Here is a 19,687-nt window from a genome sequence, read left to right as displayed (position 1 = left end):
TAATCAGGGCCATCCACTGCTCTCTCCAAGGTTAGCAGTTCTTGCCTAATAGCTCTGAAATCACGACTTCACCAGGACTTCACCCCCAGCACTGAGAAAACAGATTACCTGGGAGAGCAAACTAGGGTTGAGAAAGACTGCTTGAGCACAGAAGTGGCAGCACTCTAGAAATTCATAGAAAGAATGGAGAATCAATCCTTCTATAAAATACCCCAGTGATATATCCAATTTCCAGTGATAAATACGATCTTACCTCCTGAAACATGAAACTTGATTGTTATTAAGCTACCTCCTCCTTCTCTACACTTCTAACAACAATGTGTCTCTACAATATTCCAAATTCAGTCTTCAAAGGCCCCCAAATCTGTAATCTTATAATTCCTCTCTAGGGAACTTCTATGAACCACTATTCTTAACTCTGGCTGCACGAAGAAACACCTATGGAGCTTTGTAAAGAATAAAAATGTTGAGCTCATCCAAGACCCACTGAATTAGGAGCTTCCTAAAGTGAGATTTGAGTGTCTATATTTTTGAAAAGCTCCACAGATTATTCTGCTGCAAAGCCAGAGCTTGAGACCCACTATTCCATTTGCTCCTGATCTCCTCGCATGAGAATAACAATATTCTATTCAAGGGTAAAGGCAATCCAGCATAAGGTTAAGGGCTCAAGCAGGGAGTGTCAGGCAGACTTGGCTCTCAATGTCAGCACTGTCACATACGTTAGCCAAGTCTCTGTTTCCTCAGCTTTAAATGGGAAATACTAAAAGTACTTAACCTCAAAGACTTGGATTTAAGACTAAATTGTATGAAAATCACTTAACACATCTGGCAAATAGTAAGTGCTCAATAAATTATCTTGCTAACCTTCCAAAGGGTAAATTATTTCCAAACTATAATCTTAAAAAAAAAGTCTGTACTATTTTATTAATGAAAAACCTACAAGTCCTGCCATCTCCTGTTTTGCTTGTTCTCCTAAACCAAAATAAGGGGAAAATATACCTGAGCAGGCCTGACCTCAGATCATGGAAGCAGAATAACTCAGCTAGTTAGAGCTTTTATTTGGTTGATTTTATAAATTAGGCCAAGTTCTTGGTTTCTGCCTGCAATTGTTTAACTGCTACATTCTGTATGTTCTTGTGCTAGATGTCTCAAAAATATGTCTCTGGTCAAAAGGAACAGAAATCAGACCAATACAAATCCAGCACAGGAAAGCAAGATGTGCAGGAAGCATCATTTTCAGATTCCTTTAGCCAAGGCACGACACTACGTGCAACTTGTAAATGATTGTGCTAGGTGCTGTGGCAAATATCAAGATGCATATGAAGACGTTTCTGACCTTTCAGTAATCACTTTATGAATTTAAATAACATATTTTAGAAGTTGCCACAAGTTAGTCATGCCACAGGCCAAATCAAGGATGGTGAGGAAAAGTAAAGACGGTCAGGATGCCCACTTTTTCCTCCTCCTTCTCTCCAGAGCTAGACTATGAACTAAATTGTGCCCATGGACCACAGTGGCGTTGTCCTGACTCCGCTGAAGACATGATGACATCAGGGAATCCTATATCTGCCTCTGCTCTCAGCACAGGTAATGTGCCAGACCCATAAATTATCTCATTTAATTCTAACAACTCTATGAGACAGGTCCTATTGTTACCCCTGTTTTACAGATGGGGGAAGTAAGGCTTAGAGAAGTGGAGTCACACAGCCAGTGTGACTTACTATGAGCTGGGACTTTGACTCAGGCTGTCAAAACCTTGAACCTGAGCTCTTTAAATATTACATGATGCTGACTCCTGATTCTGGAGGTCAGAGAGGTCATCTAAAGGGCATAGCCTCATGCCCACATCAAAATCATATGGTCAAGAAGTCAGGAGAGTAGTTATCTCTGGGGGGTGATAGCCAGAGGGTGAGTAGTGATTGGAAGGAAGCAAGGAGGGGGTGTTGGAGGAAGGGGGAACTGGTGGAGGGGAGTAGTAATATTCCATTTCTTGATCTAGGTCCAGGTTACAGAGTTTCTTGATGTGTGTTTGTGAAAACTTCAGTTTGTGAAAATTTACGATATAAATAAAAGTACAAAATAAGTGCACTTTTCTGTATGTATATTTTATTTTAATAAAGTTATAATACACAAAGTATAAAAGTGCTCTTTGATTCTTTTCTATGCCAGCTCCTAGCTGTGTTGACACAGGAAGTGTAAGTCTTAATAACCTCATGGAAAACTTTACCCTTCATTGACACAGGTTTACTGAGGATTTGACTTACCTAATTTCAGTATCTTGCTCCTCTTTTAACAGAAGCCTAGCCAAGGAATTTCACTGAATAAAAGTTAATTGCATTGTACCTGAGGTAGTAAATGCATACAGTCAACTCATTATTCTAATCAATCTCATATTTTATTCTCTCTTCATGTAAACAGATGTTACAAATGTTGCAGATTGGAGCTCTGATTTGGAGGCAAAAAAAAATTAGCATAGCTGGAGTTAAAACAGTGGTTCTGAACCCTTGATTCACATTAGAATAATCCTGGGAGCATTTAAAAAATACTAATACCTGGGTCCCACTCACAGAGATCCTGGTTTAACGGGACTGAGGTGAGACCCTGTTATTAAATTATTTTAAAAGGTCACCAGGTGATTCTAACGTGCAGCCATGATGAGAGCCACTGAGTTAAATTATAAAGCTAATTTTTAAAGTAGACTTTGTACCCAAGATTACTACAAACCTCATTTCTCTTCAAATAAATCACTTAAGAGGGTAAGACTTTAAAAAAAGAAAAGTTGAAAACTGTTTCTCATTTGTTATTCTAGGATAAAATAGTCGAGCTAAGCTTTATTCTGGAACAAAGAAAAATAATTTTAACATCATAGGAGGCTTTCTACCAGTGTTATCATTTGGATCAGACTCCCTCCAAAGGAAAAAATAGGAATACTGTTCATGGTAAAACTATGTTTCTGCCACTAGCAACACTTTTAACCTCTTTTCCGACCAGGTGCCCTAATCAGCAATCTCTTTACTATGCAGCAGAGGTGAGGCAGAAACAATTCAAATCATCCTGAACTCTGGTTGGACAGCTGTTCGCTGTTGGCTAAATGGCCATTTGAAACTCGTAATAAAACCCACATCTCCTTAGCAACGAATTTTCCTTTTTAAATTCTTTTTACATTTGTGTTCATTGGCTAGTGAAATGGTGTCTCTGCAAGGGAGTCTGAAAAAAGAAATAAAAAACACAGTACAGAGAGCTGAAAGGGAGAGAGAGCTGAAAGGAAGAGGGTAAATACAAATCGTCAGAAATGACCAGATGCACATGCTCGTTGGCCCACATACCATCACCACCTTCCATCCAACCAGTTGGTTATCATTGTATCTGTAGGTTCATCCACAAGCATCTTGCTTGTGCTTACAATCTCTAGAGATTTACAAAAGTAGATTTCCTGACAATAGCGGTTCTCCCCTTCTAAGTGTAGTTTTACTTTCTAAGCCAACAAATCATTCATTGTTTTGATCATTCCATACACCATATTCTAAAACTTAAAACACACAAGAAAAACAGGATGCTTCCAAAGAATCCTGAAGATTAAAGCTCCTTCCATCTTCAATCCATAGGTTGGCGACTATTTTGAACCAGGGCTTATCTTAATGCTAATAACTTTTAAAAATTCTTAAATCCTTTGTCTTGAACTTAGTATTAGCCACGTCATACAGTCTCTCTTTCCCAAAGCCATTCTCCTACTCCACTACACATGAAAACCCCCGCTGAAGTTGCCATCTATTCTGACACACCTGTCCTGCCCTACAAGAGAATGCAAACCTAAAGTTTAAAAATGTAAAGTATTCTAGGGCTTCCCTGGTGGTGCAGTGGTTGAGAGTCTGCCTGCAATGCAGGGGACACGGGTTCGAGCCCTGGTCTGGGAGGATCCCACATGCCGCGGAGCAACTGGGCCCGTGAGACACAACTGCTGAGCCTGCGCGTCTGGAGCCTCTGCTCCACAACAAGAGAGGCCGTGATAGTGAGAGGCCCGCGCACCGCGATGAAGAGTGGCCCCTGCTTGCCGCAACTAGAGAAAGCCCTCACACAGAAACGAAGACCCAACATGGCCAAAAATTAAAAATAAACAAATAAATAAATAATAAAAAAAATGTAAAGTATTCTAAACCAAATAGTTTTTACATTTTAGATTTTCCTTTCTTTTCATCTGCCTTCTCCACATTCAGTTCTAGAGGGTAGCTTTCCTTTTTTTTTCTTTTTTTAATAACAGAAGGCTAATACCTCTCCCTTTCACTGGGCTATTCAAACATAAAATCTGTTTTGATTGCACAGAGGGAAAATGCATTCCCTACAAGGATATAATATCCAAGCAAAGGAGCGAAATAGACCATAAAAATGATATGACCACCTATATCCATCCTTCTTCCTGCTTGGTAGGGTAGGGGTGGGGTCAGAAGAGGAGAGAAAGGAGAGAAAGAATTAAGTTGTATTCTTAGGAGACAAAGTAATACAACAAGCATTTTCCTGACCTACAGGTTAGGGAAGAAATAACCCTACAATGGTAATGAATCCGGTTGTTTCTAGCTGAACCCCACAATCACCATAATGGGAATCCCAGCTCAGGCAGAGCTCTTCCTCCTTTAAGGCAGGATAGCAGTAGGTATGGGGATGGGAAATTTGAAGAGAACCCTCAGGAGTCTCAGTAGCTGCTGCAGCCACTAGTAACGGAACCTGCTCTAGTCATTGCCTACATTCTTTCTTATCTGGAGCCAAAGTGAAACTCCTGCGCTAGGGCCAGTGTCTTCTTCCTCTGTGACCTCTTCCAGTCACACGGTCACCCTGCTCTAGGGCAGGCAGTCCCCCTTCCCATTATGGAGACCTCCAACAACCCTGTGCATAGCAGAGGGAGCAAATAGCTTCTTCTGCTTCTACCCTTTATCTGGTTCCCTAGAGGCTGAGTGGGACTAGAGAAGGGGCAGAGGTCTCTCTACATTCCTCGCCTCTCTTCCGGGAAAGCCCCAGGAGATGTAAGGCAGCCAGCCCTCTTCCAGAGAGAGCCATCCCTTCTTTGCCTCCAGCCAAATTTCTTTCCACTCACCCACAGATTTCTTCTCTTCTCCCCATGTACTGCATTTCCGTGAATATCCATAAAACTAATCTGTTGAAGAGTAGATTATACATTCTCCTAGAGTAATTTTAATTTCAGCTTTATTGGGGTAAAACTGACAAGTAAAATTGTAAGATATTTAAAGTGTACATCATGGCGATTTGATATATGAATACATTGTGAAATGATTCCCCCAACTGGTTAACTAACACGTCAGTCACCTCATATATTTATCTTTTTTTTTTTTTTTTGGTGAGAACATTTAAGTTCTGCTCTTTTAGCAATTTCAATTATAAAATACAATGTTAACTACAGTCGCCATGTTTTACATTAGAGCCTCAGACCTTATTTACCTTATAGCTGGATGTTTGCTCTTAGGGTAGATTTGATACTTTGGGCCTAACTCCCACCGCCTTGGGCCTGGTAATTTGTACATGAGAGTCAATCAATGCTTGGTGAATGAATGAGTGCGTGCATAAGTGAAGGAATGAATATAGCTAACCAAAGTTCACATTTCTGTTATTCCAAGGTTTATTGAAAAAGTTCTTTATCTTCTACTCTTCATTACGACAGTTAACTTCTATCTCAAATAGTTATCAAGATCCCGTACCACTTCCTTTGAAAAAAATTCGAAGTGGGCATTTCAGTCAGTTTGCTCTGCAAAAAATTTTGTTTTCAAGTTTAAGCCTTCAAATTGGGAAGGAGCTTTCCAATCTCCTTTGATGTTGGGGTGGGAATGGGAAGGTGAGAAAAGAAAAAAAAAAGCGCGGAAAACACTTCTTGAGCACACAAAACAGGAGGAAGATCCAGTACCTTTATAGGTAAAGCCAGCCAAATACATGTAACCACTTTTGCCTCTTGAAGAAGAAAAGACAACAAACCTGACTTAAATGAATGAAAGTTCTGGCAATAAAATCAAGCAATCCTGAGTAATCTGCAAATATATATACCCATCTAATTTTTTCTAAGAGAGAAAACTATTAAAACTAGAGTCTTTTCCCCACATGTCCAACTTCATAAAAATATTCTTTATGTGGACTGCCATGCACTGACCTCTGTAAGACAAAATCAGCCAAAACAATAAGCCAGTCCAAGTCTAGAAGACGCCACTGCAGACTGAACAGGATAAATCTTGTAAGGCACTATATATAAGGAGACTGGTACACATTCCATCACTGAAGATGCTGCCTGCTGATAATGAGCTCACTGATGGCTGTCAGCTGAGATCTGATGTCATGCTGCCTGCTGATAATGAGCTCACTGATGGCTGTCAGCTGAGACCTGATGTCAGCGCTGCCCCTGATTATCACACAACGTTGGGCAAAGAATATAGCATTTCCACCCTCAGTCTGTCATCTGAAAAATGTTGATAATAAATGAGTGTTCATATGAATTCATCAGTTAATGTTTTCAAGTACTAGGGAAGTGAGCACCACTCCAGCTATTAGTGAGTCACAATAACTGACTTCATGCCATTTCAGACTCTTCGTCAATGCTGAATGAAGTGCAACCAGATAAATCAACATAACGGCTGAATGAGGTCTTAAAATAGTGATCACCTTCACTGTGCCATGAAGGTGAAGTAAAGACAGTTTAAAAGCAGGCAGTACTATGGTGATATACTTGAGAGGCACAGCTTCATTCAAGAGAGAGTTTCCATTGATGAAACTTCAGCGATATTTATAGAATACCTACTATGCACAATAAGCATTCTGGAATAGACAGAACTCAGATTTTATCATCAAGGTTTGTAGAACTTAGTTTTAGCCATGGCTAGCAAAGGCAGTTATCCTATTGGAAGCGATACGTAGTTAATTTAAGTCATTCTCTAACTTCAGCCTGATTCTGTGGGTAATTTGCAATAATTAAGCAACTCTGCTGGGGGTCAGATGAGATCAATACAATTTATAACACCTCATGAAATGTAGTGAGATAGTTCTACATTTGAGATGATCTGGCTGACTCTCTAGTCTAGGATTTATAACATTTCTTTGGCTTAACATTATCAACAGCCAGGATATGTTAGGTCTTTGTATGTGGGGAATAAAGGTCCAGTGGCAGCACCAATACCAAGCAGTTGTCACAGGCAAAAGGCCATAAAAAAAAATGTGAAAAACCCACAAAAACAATCATATTCCTTAGTGAAGGAGACTCAAGGTTTCAGGGTGCAACATTTATCTACTTTGAGAGATATGCTTTGAATGGAGATTATTACTCATACAAATATACCATACTATTTATACATACACTCATTCCAAGTCACTTATTTGCCTTCCCAGGCTATTTGGCTGAGTGAGGCCAAATAGATAAAATAATAGGCATTATCTCAGATGCATTTAAGAGCCAAATTTACTCAAAAAGCTCTCACTTGAATCACCAAAGGCTGTATAAAGACAAATACCTACGTACATTGGAATCACTAAAGATTTCTGATTCTTCACGTTCACAGCAAAGTAACGCTGCGGATTCACTGTCTTCCAAATGAGAGCTCTGTAATACAAACAAGATCATTTCAGAGATCCAGATAACGGGGCCATAAGCATAAGGGAAAAGGCCAGCAGAAATCACTGTGTCAGTGTTAGCCCATAGGTGAGAAGGTGCAATTCTGATTAGTAACGGCTGTTTTGAAGAGAATAAAGCCAACAAGGTGATTGGTTAGGAAAATTGAGGAATATTTGAGTAGCAGAAGCATTTTCCATGGTTTCCAATTTGGGCAATGGGATGTCCTTTTTCTGTAAAGATGGTGCTACTAAACCTTCAGAGTATGTACTCAGCACTTTTTCCAGAATGGGGTAGGTTTGTGTTCACTTACCCTCATATTCAAAGGTCTATATTTGATGACTGTTTGGAGACAGGCTTTAGAATGTAACATAACACATGATTAAGGGATCTAACTACCAGCCTGGCCTCATTAGCCCTCTGCTAACAAATGTTTATAAGAAGAGCCAAAAAACATGCCCTACCCAAGTCCTACTGACAGATGCCAGAAAACAATTTAAAACATTTCTTCCACTCTCCAATCTCTATTTCAAAATCTGTCTAGAAGACAGACAAGAAAAATGAGACAAAGGAGTGAAACAATGAGCTGGTAACACAAGAGTATTTTTCCCTTATGACTAACAGCAACACAAAAAAGAGAAGAGAAAAAGCTCCAACTCTGACCCATTAAGTTCCTTCAAATGTTTGCTGTTTGGGTAACAGCTGCTGAAAACTGAGTTATTCCTACATAGAGATATATAAACTTATGCCATCAAAACTTCACACTGCCATATGATCCACCAAACCCACTTCTGGGTATAAATCCAAAGGAATTGAAATCAGGATCTCGAAGAGACATCTGCACTCCCATGTGCACTGCAGCATTATTCACAATAGCCAAGATATGGAAACAACCCAAAAATGTCTATTGACAGACAGATGGGTAAAGAAAATGTGGTATATACCTACAATGGGATATTATTCAGCCTTAAAAAAGGAGGAAATCCTGCCATATGTGACAACATGGATGAGCCTGGAGGACATTATGATCAGTGAAATATGCCAGTCACAGAAGGACAAATATGCATTATTCCACTTATTTGAGGTATCTAAAATAATCCAACTCACAGTAGCACAGAGTAGAATGGTGGTTGCCAGGGGTTTGAGGGGAAGGAGGAAAAGGGGAGTTGTTTAAAGGGTATAAAGTTTCAGTTATGCAAATGATTACGTTTTAGAGATCTGCTGTACAACATGGGGCCTACTGTTAACAATACTGTGCATTAAAATTTTTTGTTAAGAGGGTAGATCTCATGTTAAATGTTCTTACCGCAAAACAAACAACCACAACAAAACCCCTAAGGGGCACAAGGAAACTTTTGGAGGTAATAGATATGTTTATTACCTTGATTTTAATGATGGTTTCATGGGTGTACGCATTTGTCCAAACTCATCAAACTGTATACATTAACTACATCAAGTTTTTGTTTATCAATTACATCTCAATAAAGCTATTAAACAAAAAACTTCTCACTACCGGTGGCTGAAACTTAATCATATACAACTACTTTATGGTTAGCATGGTTGACTCATATTTTGTATTTTCAAAACTGAGACTGTGTTTCAACTCACAGAATACCTGCAGAGACTGAGTTTTAGAGTGCAAACAAACAAAGTAAAGTTCAGAGTTCCTACTTCTCCTAACTGCCTTCTCGTGGTTAACTTCCTTCTTACTTTTTTCCTACCCTGATCCTTTGCCTACTTTTGGTTTTTGTCCTTACAACCAGGTCTCATATTCCATTTCTCCTCCCTCTTCCTCTTTCAGAAAATGAACAGAAACAACTAAATATTTAAAATCATTTTTAGGTCCTGCAAATGCAGAGTCTCTTTATTCCTTACTCCCTTGCATTTTGGAGGAGGAAAAAATAAGAATATTTACACTCCTTTGTCTTTTCAAAAAGAAAAAAATCAGTCTGCAAAATATGTGAATACTTCTAATATTAGAAAAGCTAAAGGCTTAATAAATAACAAACAAAATACCTGAAGGAATAAGGTAGAGATCAAAGCTGCTTTCAATTCTCCCAAATTCCCATATCACAACAAAATGATAACATAGATAATATTAAGCATATCAAAAATGGCTTGTCACTGTCAAGGTGTACATAAACTGAAAAAAGTACACATTAATTAATCCAAATTATACTAATTAAGATTTTTAAGTTTTCATTCTTGTATATACTTCAGCATGTTTACATGAGCTCTTTCAAAATGACCCTTCAAGAAAGAGGTTCTTTTATATAAAATGGAATATTACTCGGCCATAAAAAAGAATGAAATTCTGCCATTTGCAACAACATGGATAGACATGGAGTGTATTATGCTTAGTAAAATAAGTCAGACAGAGAAAGACAAATATGGTATGTAATCACTTATATGTGGAGTCTAAAAAATAAAACAAATGTATATAACAAAACAGAAACAGACTCACAGATATAGAAAACAAACCAGTAGATACCAGTGGAGGAAGGGAAGGAGGAGGAGCAAGATAGGGGTATGGGATTAAGAGATACAAACTACTATGTATAAAGTAGATAAGCAACAAGGATATACTGTGCAACATAGGGAAATTAGAGCCATTATTTTGTAATAACTTTAAAGGGAGTATAATCTATAAAAATACTGAATCACTATGCTGTACATCTGAAGCTAATATAATATTGTAAATCAACTATATTTCAATTAAAAAAAGAGGTCCTATAATGACACTTGCATTCCTAAAGTTATTTTAAGACTTTACTGCATACTTATTAATTGAAATTCAATTCATTAAGATACAAGGTATCAATTTAAGTGTGCTGGTAGCATTAAAAATAATTGGTTCGTGGAACAAGTATTTACTTGCAACCAACGTATTTAATTCTAAATTAAATTCTAAGAATCCTAAAGGAAGACAATATTTCTATTTCTTTCCTCTGCTTTCTGAGGTACTTGGTAATTCCAATTCCTGAGTTGTTTCTGGGTTCTGCAGATTGAACTATCTTGCTTATGACTATTCATAGAAGGAACTTTCACATACTGAGTTATGGGGAAGTCATTCTAGCTTGTACATGATTTAACTTGAATTTTATGCTAATTTTATAAGCCTTTTGTGGCCTATCAAACATACATTGTACATCTGCTTTAATCACTTCAAAAAAAGGTGCATTTACCAGAAGTAAGGAATGTCCATGTTAAAAATAAAGATTAAATGCCTCCCTTCCTGGGACGCCAATGCTGGTACTCCTTCGATGATAAAAGTTCCTTCCCAGGTGCCAAGGCCATATTGATTTGCTGTGTACATGCTGATCTGGTTTTTTTTTTTAAACCTTTAAGGAATGTATCTCTGACTTGTCTGATGTTCTTTGTTCTGACAAGATATAAAACTGTGCTAAAAACCATGCTCCTCCAGAGCAGTTCCTCAGGGTTATCTGAGAGGCTGTCTCTTGGGCTATAGTCCTCAGTTTGGTTCACATAAAACTCTTTTTTATTCCTATTATAGACTGTTTATTGATTATTTTCGTTGACATTATAAAGGATTTATTCTGAGAATGAATGCTTAGGAACTCTATTAATATAATTTAGCATGTAATTAAGAAAAAATAAATGATTATCTAATAGATAGTAAAAGATACTGATAAAATTAACAGTCATTTTTAGTTTCAAACATTTTTAGTAAGCTAGGAACAAAAGATGTTTCCTTAAACTCACTCCCTAGGTGAGTTTAGTTTATATCTAGTACTTCTCAGGTTGGTAGGCCCTTGCCTCAACCTGGTCTTGCCTGAATTTCATGTTGTACAAAATCCTCCAGTGTTTCTTCTAACATGAGGACAGTGATCATGCCTAGTTTGTAGTGCAGATATCAATTCTTTTCCCTTCTTTCTCTTCCTTTTTTTCCCCTCCCTCCTTCCTTCCTTCCTTTTTATTATTATTATTTATTTATTTTTAAACCCCACATTTGTTTATTTATTTATTTTTGGCTGTGTTGGGTCTTCCTTTCTGTGCGAGGGCTTTCTCTAGTTGCGGCGAGCGGGGGCCACTCTTCATCGCGGTGCGCGGGCCTCTCACTATCGCGGCCTCTCTTGTTTCGGAGCACAGGCTCCAGACGCGCAGGCTCAGTAGTTGTGGCTCATGGGCCCAGTTGCTCCGCGGCATGTGGGATCTTCCCAGACCAGGGCTCGAACCCGTGGCCCCTGCATTAGCAGGCAGATTCTCAACCACTGCGCCACCAGCGAAGCCCCTTCCTTCCTTTTTAAATAACCCTTTGACCATTTTTAGTAGGAATTTTTAAGACAATAAAGTCAAACTAATATTCTTGCACTGGAAGTACCAAGCCCAAATCTTAACTAAACTAAATTGAGTTCATATCCTGATTCTGCCACTTAGTAGTCATGTGGTGTTGAACATATTACTTAATCTCTCTGAGCTCAATTTCCTCATCCATAAAAATCGGCACAACAATAGCATCTATCTAATAGGGTCACTGGAAAAATTGTATGAGAGATAATCTAAGAAAAACACTTAGCATAACTTAGCTACTCATGTTGGTAATACTATAATAGTAATATTACTATAATAATAATCTCCTCCCTAAATGTAAAAGACTTACACATTTGGGCTAAATTCTCTTTCAAAGAAAATTTTGCCATCTAGGGAAATTTTGCTTCTATAATAGAAAATTATAAGTGTTTCACTTCTAAATCGAGACAATTTTGTATTCCCTACATAACCCTAAAGTATTGAGCTCACAATGAGTCATTCATTACCATTTATTGTATCCTTACTGTGTACTAAGCACTTCACTTGGTCCTGGATTAGCTATAGTAAAACTCCAAACAAAAAGGGAAAGATAACTGAACAGGTTCCAAAAAGACTTTTTAGTTTTTATGGAGATGCAAAAACCACAAAGATAAGAATATGGCTCTGTGGAAATATGCCCCTTTGGTCAAGTATCATTTGGAGAAAAACAGGGGCTAAGATTGTTGGTTAGGAAAACACATCCGTATATAACAAGAAGTTTCAATCCAGAACAGCTTCTGAGCAACAATTATAGTAATAAAATGTTGCAATCTTTATATGGAACTTATGACGTAAAGCCTCATGTACTACGGAGGATGTTTTGAAGAGTGTTAAAATCTAACTTGTGCAGTTACCTAACAATCGGCAAGCAGAAGTCTTAAAAAATAATCCCAAAAGAGTCAAAACCTATTCCTACTGTTGTCTCTTTTATTCTATTTTTGTTACAGGTTATGTGATTTGAAGAAGTAGAAAACATTAACTATTACTACATTTCTATCTTTCCTTTTTTCCTGCATCTTTTCTCCCCCCAACTCTTTTAGGGGTTCTAATTAAGTGAAGAGATAGCAGTTGTTCCTTCTTTTCTCTTTTTTTTGGCTGCGTTGGGTCTTCGTTGCTGCGTGAGGGCTTTCTCTAGTTGTGGAGAACAGGGGCTACTCTTCGTTGTGGTGCGCGGGCTTCTCATTGCGGTGCCTTCTCTTGTTGCGGAGCATGGGCTCTAGGCACACAAGTTTCAGTAGTTGCAGTACGTGGGCTCAGTAGTTGTGGCTCATGGGCTCTAGAGTGCAGGCTCAGTAATTGCGGCACGGCTTAGTTGCTCCGCAGCATGTGGGATCTTCCCGGACCAGGGCTCAAACCCATGTCCCCTGCATCGGCAGGTGGATTCTTAACCACTGCGCCACCAGGGAAGTCCCTGCAGTTGTTCTTAAAGAACTAGAGACTCTAAAAATATACTTTGGACATCAAACAATAAAATACACGTGTACCCTAAAGCCTGATGACCACTTTGGGACTAAGAGCTTTTAACCTTTAAAGGTCAAGACAAGAAGTAGGTCTTATTTATCCTGACACTTACGTGTAACTGGATTGAACAAAGCAATTTCATAGCCTAAGGATGACCCAGCTGAGAAAACTCTCTGCAGTCCCTAACCCCAAGTTACACATTTAAAACCATTCTTTCTTTTCTTTCTTTTTAAAAAATTACATTCCCATGACTTATCTATTTTAGAAGTTTGCACCTTTTGACTCCCTCACCCATTCTGCCCACTCCCTGCCTCCGGCAACTACCAACCTGTTGTCTGTATCTGCGAACTTAGTAAAAAACATTATTTCAATATGTACGTGGTAAACAAGATTCAGAAGGTGTCAGAGAGTATTTATTTTCCTCCCATCACTGTCCCCCACACCTCCTAGTTCTCTACAACCTCATTCCCAGAAGTAGTCACTATGCTAGTTTCTTGGGATATCTTTTCAGAGATATACTGTACACATACAAGCATTATATGTGTATATATCCTTTCTCTAAAATATACAATGGAAACACACTGCACCTATTTTTCTGTTGCTGCCTTTTTAACGAATCTTTGTTTAAAATTTTTAAAATTGTGGTAAAATAACATAAAATTTACCATCTTAAACATTTTCAAGTGTAGAGTTCATTAGTGTTAAGCATATTCACGTTGTTGTTCAACCAATCTCTGGAACTTTTTCATCTTGCAAAACTAAAACTCTACACCCATTAAAAAAAAATTCTTCATTTCCTTAGAAGAAGTAAAACTGTCACTGTTTGCAGATGACATGATACTATACATAGAGAATCCTAAAGATGCCACCAGAAAACTACTAGAGCTAATCAATGAATTTGGTAAAGGTGCAGGATACAAAATTAATGCACAGAAATCTCTTGCATTCCTATACACTAATGATGAAAAATCTGAAAGAGAAATTAAGGAAACACTCCCATTTACCATTACAACAAAAAGAATAAAATACCTAGGAATAAACCTACCTAGGGAGACAAAAGACCTATATGCAGAAAACTATAAGACACTGTTGAAAAAAATTAAAGATGATACCAACAGATGGAGAGATATACCATGTTCTTGGATTGGAAGAATCAATATTGTGAAAATGACTCTACTACCCAAAGCAATCTACAGATTCAATGCAATCCCTATCAAATTACCAATGGCATTTTTTACAGAACTAGATCAAAAAATCGTAAAATTTGTATGGAGACACAGAAGACCCCGAATAGCCAAAGCAGTCTTGAGGGAAAAAAACAGAGCTGGAGGAATCAGACTCCTTGACTTCAGACTATACTACAAAGCTACAGTAATCAAGACAATATGGTACTGGCACAAAAACAGAAACATAGATCAATGGAACAGGATAGAAAGCCCAGAGATAAACCCACGCACATATGGTCAACTAATCTATGACAAAAGAGGCAAGGATATATAACAGAGAAAAGACAGTCTTCTCTTCAATAAGTGGTGCTGGGAAAACTGGACAGCTACATGTAAAAGAATGAAATTAGAACACTCACTAACACTATACACAAAAATAAACTCAAAATGGATTAAAAACCTCAATGTAACACCGGACACTATAAAAGTCTTAGAGGAAAACATAGGAAGAACACTCTTTGACATAAATCACAGCAAGATCCTTTTTGATGCACCTCCTAGAGTAATGGAAATGAAAACAAAAATAAACAAATGGGACCTAATGAAACTTCAAAGCTTTTGCAAAGCAAAGGAAACTACAAACAAGATAGAAAGACAACCTTCAGAATGGGAGAAAATATTTGCAAATGAATCAACGGACAAAGGATTAATCTCCAAAATATATAAACAGCTCATGCAGCTCAATATTAAAAACACAAACAACCCAATTAAAAAATGGGCAGAAGACCTAAATAGACATTTCTCCAAAGAAGACATACAGATGGCCAAGAAGCACATGAAAAGCTGCTCAACATCACTAATTATTAGAGAAATGCAAATCAAAACTACAATGAGGTATCACCTCACACCAGTTAGAATGGGCATCATCAGAAAATCTACAAACAACAAATGCTGGAGAGGGTGTGGAGAAAAGGGAACCCTCTTGCACTGTTGGTGGGAATGTAAATTGATACAGCCACTATGGAGAACAGCATGGAGGTTCCTTAAAAAACTAAAAATAGAATTACCATATGACCCAGCAATCCCACTACTGGGCATATACCCAGAGAAAACCGTAATTCAAAAAGACACATGCACCCGAATGTTCATTGCAGCACTATTTACAATAGCCAGGTCATGGAAGCAACCTAAATGCCCATCGACAGACAAATGGATAAAGAAGATGTGGTACATATATACAACGGAATATTACCCAGCCATAAAAAGGAACGAAACTGGGTCATTTGTAGAGACATGGATGAATCTAGAGACTGTCATACAGAGTGAAGTAAGTCAGAAAGAGAAAAACAAATATCGCATATTAACACACATATGTGGAACCTAGAAAAACGGTACAGATGAACCGGTTTGCAGGGCAGAAATTGAGACACAGATGTAGAGAACAAACGTATGGACACCAAGGGGGAAAGTGGCGGGGGTGGGTGGTGGTGGTGGGATGAGTTGGGAGACTGGGATTGACATGTATACACTGGTGTGTATAAAATGGATGACTAATAAGAACATGCTGTATAAAAAAATAAAATTAAGTTAAAAAAATAAATAAAATTAAATTTAAAAAAAATTAACAACAACAACAAAATTCTTCATTTCTCCTTCATTAGCCCCTGGTAACCATTATTCTACTTTGTTTCTATGAGTTTGATAACTCTAGATGCCTCATATAAGTAGAATCATATAATATTTGTCTTTTTGTGACTGGCTTATTTCACTTAGCATAATGTCCTCAATGGTCATACACGTTGTAGCATGTATCAGAATTTCCTTCCCATTTATTTATTTATTTATTTATGGCTGTGTTGGGTCTTTGTTGCTGCGTGCAGGCTTTCTCTAGTTGCGGCAAGCAGGGGCTACTCTTTGTTGCGGTGCACAGGCTTCTCACTGTGGTGGCTTCTCTTGTTGCAGAGCACAGGCTCTAGGCATGTGGGCTTCTGTAGTTGTGGTGCGTGGGCTCAGTAGTTGTGGTGTGTGGGCTCTAGGGCACATGGGCTTCAGCAGTCGTGGCTTGTGGGCTCTAGAGTGCAGGCTCAGTAGTTGTGGCACACGGGCTTAGTTGCTCCACGGCATGTGCGATCTTCCCGGACCAGGGATCAAACCCATGTCCCCTGCACTGGCAGGCGGATTCTTAACCACCGAGCCACCAGGGAAGTCCTTCCTTCCCTTTTAAGGCTGAATAATATTCCACTGTATGTATATACTACATTTTGTTTATCCACTCATCCATCGATGGACATTTACTTCATGATTTTTGATCACTGCATGATATCCCATTGTATACATTTTCCACAATACAGTTCATCAGTCTCCTATTGGTAGATTCAGGTTACTTGTATTTGTTTTCTCATTTGCTATATCGAATTATCACAAACTTGATGGCTTAAACAACATAAATTTATTATCTTACAGTTCTGGAGGTCAGGAGTCCTAAAATCAAAGTGGTGGCAGACCCATGTTCCTTCTGGAGGCTCTAGCGGAGTATTATGGGTTGAACTGTGGTCCCCCCCAAACCCCAAATTTATATGTTTAAGTCCTAATCCCTAGTATCTCATAATGTGACTACATCTGGAGATGAGGTAATTAAATTAAAATGAAGTTATTAGGGTGGGACTTCATCCAGTACGACTGGTATCCTTATAAGAGAAGATCAGGACACAGATACACACAGAGGAAAGATCATGTGAAGACATAGGGAGAAGACAGACATCTACAAGCTAAGGAGAGAGGTCTCAGAAAAAAATCAACCCTGCCAACACCTTGATCTCTGACTTCCAGCCTCCAGAACTGTGAGAAAATAAATTTCTGTTGTTTAGACCACCAGTCTACAGTACTTGTTATGGCAGCCCTAGCAAACTAATACAGAGAGAATCCATTTCCTTGCCTCTTCCAGCATCTAGAGGCCACCTGAATTTCTTGGCTTGTGGCCCCCTTCCTCCATCTTTAAAGTTAGCAAAGGTGGGTTGAGTCGTTCTCTTATCAGTCCGACCTCTTCTCTGTCTCCGTCTTTGACTTTTAAAGATCCTTATAACGACACTGTCCCCTACTCAGATAATCCAGGATAATCTGCCTATTTTAAAGTCATCTGATTAACAACCTGAATTCCATCCAACCTTAATTTCCCCTTTACCATGTAACATAATATCTTCACAGGTTCACAGATGAGAACTCTATTGGGGGAGCCATTATTCTTCTGCCTACCACAGAATCTTCTTTTCTGCAAGTTTTACTGGGGAAAACAATTGTGTTTTAGAACCCAATATTCACACCAGTACAGTGGGAAGCACAAAATTAAGGGACCAAGCAACGCTAGAGCTATATATTTTACACTTAAAGAGGATCCTAAAAACTTAGTAGCAACAGCAGGATGTTTGAAATAGCTTTTTCCAGATGATGAATTGGATTTGATCCAACCACAGTATTTTACACAGGCCTCTTTATAATCAATGGTACAGATCTGCAAGATAACTGGTTAGTATTAAGGATATAATCTATGGCCAGTAATAATTAGACTGGGTCAACTTGACAGATTAAATCAGAACGAACTGGTGATTCCTTCTTCTAAGCATCCATAGTTCCCTGCACATATATTTTCTAATGCTTACCTCACACTGCCGTAATTATTTCTATATATATTGTTTCTCTCTCTAGATGGTGAGCTTCTCAAGTTGTATCTCTAGAGTCTGGCACAGAGTAAGCATTCAGTATATGTTCAATGAATGAGTAAGTGACAGCATTAGTTGTTACAATTCTTCCTTGTTGCCAATAACAATAACACAAATTAAGATGAGTTATAATCTTTGTGTATAGTTTTGGTTAAGAGACCAAGAGTCTTCACTACGCTAAACACATGATGTTTGTCCATTAATTAGTCATAGTAGCAACAGCTCCTATTGAAGAGCCAGTTGTTACATGAGACACTGCCTCCCCTGGGCTCCAAGTCAACATGGAGGCTTTAAGCCAAAAGAGCATCTTCAATTTCTCAGAGCTACTTAGCAGCTTGGCTTGTCAGTGGCTGAGACTGTCCAGGTATTCATGCCACAGGACTCCCTGACTCTGGCTTGCAGTTAGTCCATTTCATCTGCAAAGGTACTGCTGCTCTCTACACTCTGTATGTAATTCACAGCTCTTTTATGGTAAGCATCACAGGCTTGTTCCTCTACTCACTTCTCCTTTCAGAAGGAATATAATCTCTCAATCTAAATTTTAGCCATCCTTCAAAGCACTGCTCAAATCCCAGAATTTCAGGAAGCTTCAAAATGATGACTTCAGCCTCACTGGCCTTGGCAGGGGTTAGCCATCAACAGCCTGCTTTCATATGGCCAGCAAGCTAAGAATGGTTTTCACACTTTTAAATGGTTGTTTTGTTTTGTTTTCTAAAGAAAAGGCAAAGAAGAATATGCAACACAGACCATTTAAGGCTGGCAGAGCCTAAAATATTTACTGTCAGGCTTTTTTTTTTTTTTTTAATTTATTTATTTATGGCTGTGTTGGGTCTTCGTTTCTGTGCGAGGGCTTTCTCTACTTGTGGCAAGCGGGGGCCACTCTTCATCGCAGTGCGCGGGCCTCTCACTATCGCGGCCTCTCTTGTTGTGGAACACAGGCTCCAGACGCGCAGGCTCAGTAATTATGGCTCACGGGCCCAGTTGCTCCGCGGCATGTGGGATCTTCCCAGACCAGGGCTCGAACCCGTGTCCCCTGCATTGGCAGGCAGACTCTCAACCACTGCGCCACCAGGGAAGCCCCTGTCAGACTTTTAACAGAAAAAGTTTGTCAATCCCTGGCCTAGAGCACACAATTCAACTCAGGCTAATGAGAATACTGCCTAGAACTGTCTCTAATCGTTGTACAGATCATAGTTTTATCTCCCTGCGGTTTTATTGAGATATAACTGGCATATAACATTGTATTAGTTTAAGGTATACAACATAATGATTTGACGTATGGATATTTTGTAGATTTAGAGGTTTTGCTTTTAATTCTTTGAATATTCACTTGTGATAGTATTTCAGATCCTAAACGAATGCCACATTACTTGTACCAGCAAATTCGCACCCTCACACAGAGATAATCTGAAAATATTTTTTAAAAAGCCCACCAAATC

At 38.7% G+C, this 19,687-nt stretch overlaps 1 protein-coding gene across 7 annotated transcripts in view; it reads right to left on the bottom strand.

The window, feature by feature from the left end:
* Positions 1-19,687, bottom strand: part of SSH2 (slingshot protein phosphatase 2) — a 255,468-nt gene that overhangs the window by 184,298 nt on the left and 51,483 nt on the right. For 4 of the 7 annotated variants that reach the window (XM_057536268.1, XM_057536265.1, XM_057536267.1 and 1 more), the window contains one exon: positions 7,505-7,585. The exons of the other annotated variants lie outside the window; for them this stretch is intronic. In XM_057536268.1, the coding sequence (XP_057392251.1) occupies positions 7,505-7,585 (81 nt within the window). The remainder of the gene's footprint in view (positions 1-7,504; positions 7,586-19,687) is intronic. 7 annotated transcript variants of the gene reach the window in all.

Source organism: Balaenoptera acutorostrata, chromosome 20 (assembly GCF_949987535.1).
Source record: "Balaenoptera acutorostrata chromosome 20, mBalAcu1.1, whole genome shotgun sequence".
Classification (NCBI taxonomy): Eukaryota; Metazoa; Chordata; class Mammalia; order Artiodactyla; family Balaenopteridae; genus Balaenoptera; species Balaenoptera acutorostrata.
The sequence above is the reverse complement of the archived record's forward strand: the minus strand, read 5'-3'. Positions and strand labels throughout refer to the sequence as shown.